Source organism: Rutilus rutilus (assembly GCF_951802725.1).
Source record: "Rutilus rutilus genome assembly, chromosome: 20".
In the NCBI taxonomy this organism is placed as follows: domain Eukaryota; kingdom Metazoa; phylum Chordata; class Actinopteri; order Cypriniformes; family Leuciscidae; genus Rutilus; species Rutilus rutilus.
The window spans coordinates 512501-520000 of NC_140225.1; the positions used below are offsets into that span (position 1 = coordinate 512501).

A 7500-nucleotide genomic window follows, 5' to 3' on the forward strand; every position below is an offset into this window, starting at 1 on the left:
TGGCATTTAAACGATGCCCAATTGGCACTAAGGGGCCTAAAGTGTGCCAAGAAAACATCCCCCACACCATTACACCACCACCACCAGCCTGCACAGTGGTAACAAGGCATGATGGATCCATGTTCTCATTCTGTTTACGCCAAATTCTGACTCTACCATCTGAATGTCTCAACAGAAATCGAGACTCATCAGACCAGGCAACATTTTTCCAGTCTTCAACTGTCCAATTTTGGTGAGCTGGTGCAAATTGTAGCCTCTTTTTCCTATTTGTAGTGGAGATGAGTGGTACCCGGTGGGGTCTTCTGCTGTTGTAGCCCATCCGCCTCAAGGTTATGCGTGTTGTGGCTTCACAAATGCTTTGCTGCATACCTCGGTTGTAACGAGTGGTTATTTCAGTCAAAGTTGCTCTTCTATCAGCTTGAATCAGTCGGCCCATTCTCCTCTGACCTCTAGCATCAACAAGGCATTTTCGCCCACAGGACTGCCGCATACTGGATGTTTTTCCCTTTTCACACCATTCTTTGTAAACCCTAGAAATGGTTGTGCGTGAAAATCCCAGTAACTGAGCAGATTGTGAAATACTCAGAGCGGCCCGTCTGGCACCAACAACCATGCCACGCTCAAAATTGCTTAAATCACCTTTCTTTCCCATTCTGACATTCAGTTTGGAGTTCAGGAGATTGTCTTGACCAGAACCACACCCCTAAATGCATTGAAGCAACTGCCATGTGATTGGTTGATTAGATAATTGCATTAATGAGAAATTGAACAGGTGTTCCTAATAATCCTTTAGGTGAGTGTATATATATATATATAAAATATATGTTTTTTCATGAAAAATGCTGAAATATGAAGTGAGTTTTTGCTTAAAACAAGAACAATTATCTGCCAATGGGGTCGGAATGTTTTTTAAATTTTATTATTTGTTATTTTATTTCATATTTTTTGTGTTTTTTTATTTCAAATGCTTTATTTTTGTTAAATTAACTCAATTACATTTTTGTTCAAGTATTTTATGTTTTACCTGCATGTCATGTGACCAATAACAGTCATCAGAGAAACATGAACATGTGAAGTGAGAAATTACTGAAATATGAACTGTAATTCTCGGGGCTGACGCGAGCGTTTGGGAGTCACAGCTACACACTCCAGAAATGAAGGGAATGTAAAAGTGTTCTGCCGGAGTAGAGTTTGTTAGAGAGTGTAAATGAAATGACCTCTGACCTGTGCTTTGAAGAGCTCAGCTTTATCACTGTAGCGTCTGTGGCAAACATCCAGCAACCTGAGAGAGAGAGAGAGAGAGAGAGATGAGTGAGTGAGTGAGTGAGTGAGAGAGTGTGTGTGTGTGTGTGTGCTCACCGCACGTCCTCTCGGGTCAGCAGGTCCAGTAGTTTGGTCATGTCTCCTGGCCAGTCCGTCAGCTGAACCGTGAAGCGAAAGACTCTGTCGTCCAGAACCAGCGCTCGCTCCACACACTGCAGAACCAGGTCCAGCTCCATGTTTGCACTGCTCACTACCACTGCCACCCTACACACACACACACACACACACACACACACACACAACTCCACAGTTAAACTACTTCCCCTTAAAGCTTTATCAGGGGTTTTGCATGTAAATCCTCAGTGTTTCTGTCTAGTTCCCTTATCGAGTCGGTCCCTCAACATGACGTATGGGGAAATCCATTTTCCTCTAAATGCTGAAGCCTGATTTGAATAACTCTTTTGCTTGCAAATAGCCAATGGCGCCCGTGCCCTCATCTGATTGGCTGACAGCCTCCAATATAGGTGGCATCGGGACCGGTGTGCATTTTTCAGTAAACAAGACGATCTTCAGTCATTTTGTCTCTCCAGTAAATGCATGAGACATTGTTGCTTGTTGTTAAAGTGCTACCATTTAATGTATCAATAGTAATTCACATAAACAGTGTATTCTAGTAATATATGGGCATAAACGGATGATATAATGTGTCGATCAAGTGCAGCTCGTGTTTGTTTTCTGAGGGAGATTCTGTTGATAGATCTCTTAAATGAGTTCAGTCCACCAGCTGAACGAGATCCTCTGCTAACTGGCTTTGGCTTTTCACAGTGAGTGTCCCGGTTAAGATGCTAATGATGCTAAAGATGCTAATGAAGTGAGTGAGGGGCTTTAAGCACCGTTTGCCTTTGAGTTCTGGCAGTTGTCCTGCTAAGATGGCGGCCAGACCCAAGGCTCCCTCAGCGTCGACGGTCGCGCGCTCGAACTCCTGGAACCTCAGCATCGCCACCAGCGCGTCCGACTCCCTTCGACAGAGAAGACGTGCATCGGATTAGCTGCTTTATATTTTAAATGCACTGCAAAAATGCTTTTCTTACTTAGTATTTTTGTCTACTTTCCAGTCGAAACGTCTAAAAAATCTTAAATCAAGAAGCATTTACTAGATGAGTAAAATGCCATAAGATATTATTAACAAGATATTAAGTCTTGTTTTCTGTGGAAATAAATAAAAATACGTTTTAGTGAGTTTTTGCTTTTAAAAAAAGCCACATTATCTTCCAATGGGGTGAGAAAAATTATCTTAATTCAAACAGAAACAGGGTTTTTTTTTTCTTACCCCATTTGCAGATCATTTCCCCAGAAAACAAGACATAATAAATTGCGGAAATTTTCCCATCAAGTTTGTTATTATAAATCATAACTTCTGCGTGTGAGGTGGCGTACGCTCGCTCAGATGAAGAGCTTCAGCATACCTGACAGAAATGACTTTATCCACCAGTTTCTTGGCCAGCTGAAAGGTGTGTGTTCCCAGAGAGTGATCCAGCAGATCTGTGTGAGCAGCAAACGATCAGAACAGAACCAGAACACAGCAGAAGCGTTGCGTGAGAGAGACTGTACCTCTGTAGAGTTTCTTGTTGGGGTTGCAGTGGAGATCTTTGATGGGGGAATTGGTTTTGAGCGACTGCAGAAGAAGTGGAAACTCCTCTGGTTCAACACCCTGTTAGAAACACAAGATCCACGAGACACGTCATGCTGCAAACTCACCATTACATTCAAAATTTGACAACTCTTTGTTTTTTTTTTAAGGAATATTGCAGTGCTCTTGCAAAGAAAATAAGTTCCTCTTGCAGCTTCTCTTCTCACTGCAAAACATGCTTTTCTTACTCAGTATTTTTGTCTTGTTTCCAGTCCAAATATCAAAAAATTCTTAAATCAAGATGCATTTACTAGATGCGTATGCTTCTTGATTGAAGAAATTTGAGATATTAGAACTAGAAACAAGACAAAAATACTAAGTAAGAAAAGCATTTTTATGAGTTAATTTCAGCTTTATCTCAGTGCATGTGAAACTGGAGCTGAAGGCAGTTTTCATCAGATGAGACTCACTATGACAGCGATGCGAGGGTTCAGGTGTTTGATGGCGAGTGCGGCTCCGGCCAGGAGGGCACAGCTTCCACCGGTGGGCACGATCACGGCGTCCAGCGCGGGAATCTGCTCGTAGATCTCCAGACCCACGGTGCCCAGGCCAGCCAGATACACCGCGCTCTCGTCTCTGTGTGCGAGAGATGATCACATCACACGTCACACACACCATCACACCTGTGCTGATACACACGTCACACACACCACACCTGTGCTGATACACACGCCACACCTGTGCTGATACACACGCCACACCTGTGCTGATACACACGTCACACACACCACACCTGTGCTGATACACACGCCACACCTGTGCTGATACACACGCCACACGAATTTTTGGATATTTGGACTGGAAACAAGACAAAAATACTAAGTAAGAAAAGCATTTTTGCAGTGTATAATAATAGTGCAGTGATTAAGTGCAGCCACTGTCTCCTTTGGGATCTAAAAGAAAGTTAATATTCAGTAAAATTACCCAGACAGCAACATAGTGTTGGCCCAGATCCGGCCCACATCTGGTACGCGTTAAATCCACATGTTCCAGATGTGTGCCGGATCTGGGCCAAAACTATGTTGCTGTCTGGGTGTCCAGACCTTTGACTCACTCAAGAGGATCTTTGTGTCTGTGTCTCTCATTTATCATGTAGTTCATTTCTACTCTCTGAAGGGTTTATCCTAAAAATCTCAGACGAGGCCACAGACAGAGTAGATAAGCACTAGAAAAAATGACTTTCTTTATCCGTTCTTCAATAAAGGTGAGTGAAATGACCAGTCAAAAGTCTGGACACACTATAACAGCTGAAATCTAGACAAAGAGAAGCGCAAATACAAGAGAGTTTCATTTGTGTCACATGTGTTATATTGTGAGATCACACCCAGACAGCAACAGAGTGTCGGCCCAGATCCGGCCCACATCCGGTATGTGTTCAATCCACATGTTCCAGGTGTGGGCCGGATCTGGGCCGACACTATGTTGCTGTCTGGGTTGTAAATCTCTTGTAATACTTCCTTATTACCAAATATTGGATTCAATCTTCAGTTTTCATTCTGTTACCACAGGTTTTGTGTTTCTTCTTGGATCTGATTGATCGTAGGCCTCAATGATCTGAGCTCAAGCTCAAATAAACTGAGGCGAATGAGCTCAGATCAATCAGATCTAAAAGAAATACAAAACCTGTGCTAACTGAAAGAAAACAAGGTTGAATCTAATATTTGCTGATAATATCGTAAAATGAGAGATTTAAAAGCATTTTTGACCAGGAACACTAAATGAACCCAGACAGCAACATAGTGTCGGCCCAGATCCGGCTCACATCTGGAACATGTGGATTGAACGCGTACCGGATGTGGGCCGGATCTGAGCTGACACTATGTTTCTGTCGGAAAGGGTTTTCACGTCAGACTCACTCCTCTAGACACAGGTATCCGTTCTCTTTGGCCAGGTGTCTGGCGTGGTTGCTGGAGTCTCGAGCCGTGCTGCCGTACGAGATGACCATGGCACCGTAGTCTCGGTACATGCGCAGGCGTGGAGGAGAACTGTACGCCGGCATGATGACGAACACGGGAATCCTCATCTCCGATGCGTGATGTGCCACTGCCATGGAGAAGTTACAGTCCGTGGCCACGATCACACCCTTCCTCTGCTGGTCCTGCACACGGTACCGTACCGTAACATATGACATTTCATCTGATGATAGTACAAAAATGAAATACCCAGACAGCAACACAGTGCCCTATCATACGCCAGGCGTGACACGAGTGTGTTTTGCTAGTTTCAGCCCGACGCAGTTTTCATTTTCACGTCCTGCGCCACGTTGTTTAAATAGCAAATGCATTTGCGCCCATTTGTGCGCCCATGGGCTGCTGGTCTGAGAACGAGTGTGTGTGTTCAGGCGCATTGTTGGCGCATTGCTATTTTGAGGCAACTGAAATATTCACACACACAAAAAAAAACCTGGTCTAAAGTCAATGGCGCAGTATTTTTTTGTTATTTAAAGAGTGTGTTAGTAATATGAGCCTATACGCTGATTTCACGCAGCCGCCATTTTGAAATCGAAAGTGAGGCTCCGGTGGGAAAAACCCCGGAAGTAAAGATAAACAACAATGCCTTTGGACTACCAACCTGAAGCTGCTGCCGCGATTTACACTTTTGGATGTTAATATCCAATATAGGATATGTATATAGTTCATTCCTGCTTCTTTTTTTACCTTCTGAATTATATAAAAAATTATTTTATTTATAAATGAATTTCACTGTATATAGTCTAAAGTATGAAAGAAATGTATGTACAGTTTTAGAATTGACACAACATCATTAAACACAACAATACGCCATCGCATTCACGACTCTCCTGTGATTAAAGGCGACACTTCCGGTTTTCTTCCCACCGGAGCCTCGCTTTCGATTTCAAAATAACGGCTGCGTGAAATCAGCGTATAGGCGCTATGAGCCACACACACGCCATTCCACACACAGGGACGCTGTGCACACGCAGACACGCACAGCAGCACACAAACATGCCAAATATTAAAAATAACAGAATTACAAAGTAAAAGATTATTATTGTGTATCCTGCTTGTCCCGTAGATGGTCTGCTTACGCTTTAACCTGTAACCTCAGATTCCGCCGTGTAAATAGCGAATCCGCCATGGTGTGAGCCCAACTGGCTTTTAAAGGGAATAAGAGATGAGACTCTGATTGGTATATTGCACGTTATGCCCAAAACACACCCATTACTCATTAAGAGAATAATGACAACCCTTTTAGACCAGCGCCGGGAGCGCCGACCGTTTTTCCCGTCATTAAACTAGCAAAAGTGGATTCGGACATGCTATCAGTGCACTTGTGCCGTGCGCTTTAGACCATGCGCTTAGATCCTTAAAATAGGGCCCATAGTCTCAGCCCAGATCCGGCCCACAACTCCCCATGTGAATTCAATCCGGATGTGGGCCGGATCTGGGCCGACACTATGTTGCTGTCTGGGTATAATATCAGATATGAAAGGTGATTCTCGTGACCTGTTTGAGCGAGGACAGCAGGCACAGCACTCCTCTCTCCTTCACTGACCCAGTGTAATGGAGAAGCTCTTTCTTCAGGTAGATCTCCATCCCGTACTGTTTGGACAGTCTGGAGTACTGAGGGAAGAACACACACGTTTATGGGCTGGATCAGAGTTTGACGAGCTCTTGCCTATTTTAGAGTGTTGTTTGTAAATCTAGCAAATGCCTCTCATTTTTAAGAGGCCATAAAACCAAACTGGCTGAGGCAGAGGAATCGTGTCTACATGCACAGCAGGATAACGACTGTACGTGTTCATTCCTGCAAAACTCGAAATCTGTATCTGCTGTTCTCCAGTTTGATCAGACGCAGATGTTTGAGTCTTCTTACACTTCTTCCTCAGTGTTTCTGTCTTGTTTTCATTCAAACATTCTTAAATCAAGATACCTTTACTGGAGAAGAAGTAGAATGACATTTTGTGAGTTCATGCTTAAAACAAGAACAAATATCTGCCAATGGAGTCAGAAAAATAAACTTTAATTCAAACGTAAAACAATATTATTTTTCTGACTCCATTGGCAGATATTTGTTCTTGTTTTAAGCATGAACTCACAAAATGTCATTCTACTTCTTCTCCAGTAAAGGTATCTTGATTTAAGAATGTTTGAATGAAAACAAGACGGAAACACTGAGGAAGAGGAGGATTTTTATGTGTGTGATTGTTGATGGTGTTCTGGCGCTGTGTGTGTGTGTGTGTGTGTGATTGTTGATGGTGTTCTGGCAGTGTGTGTATGTGATTGTTGACGGTGTTCTGGCGGTGTGTGTGTGTGTGTGTGTGTGTGTGTGATTGTTGATGGTGTTCTGGCAGTGTGTGTATGTGATTGTTGACGGTGTTCTGGCGGTGTGTGTGTGTGTGTGTGTGTGTGTGTGTGATTGTTGACGGTGTTCTGGTGGTGTGTGTGTGTGTGTGTGTATGTGATTGTTGACGGTGTTCTGGCGGTGTGTGTGTGTGTGTGTGTGTGTGTGTGTGTGTGTGATTGTTGACGGTGTTCTGGTGGTGTGTGTGTGTGTGTGTGTGTGATTGTTGACGGTGTTCTGGC

The 7500-nt window shown here is 43.5% G+C and overlaps 1 protein-coding gene across 1 annotated transcript in view; it reads right to left on the reverse strand.

The window, feature by feature from the left end:
- LOC311280286 (L-threonine ammonia-lyase) overlaps positions 1–7500 on the reverse strand; it is a 16832-nt gene that overhangs the window by 1864 nt on the left and 7468 nt on the right. The window contains exons 3-10 of the mRNA XM_084392314.1: positions 6421–6537; positions 4810–5051; positions 3364–3529; positions 2875–2974; positions 2730–2805; positions 2157–2282; positions 1360–1527; positions 1225–1282 (exon numbers count right to left, since the gene is read on the reverse strand). Of these exons, the coding sequence (XP_084248440.1) occupies positions 1225–1282; positions 1360–1527; positions 2157–2282; positions 2730–2805; positions 2875–2974; positions 3364–3529; positions 4810–5051; positions 6421–6537 (1053 nt within the window). The remainder of the gene's footprint in view (positions 1–1224; positions 1283–1359; positions 1528–2156; positions 2283–2729; positions 2806–2874; positions 2975–3363; positions 3530–4809; positions 5052–6420; positions 6538–7500) is intronic.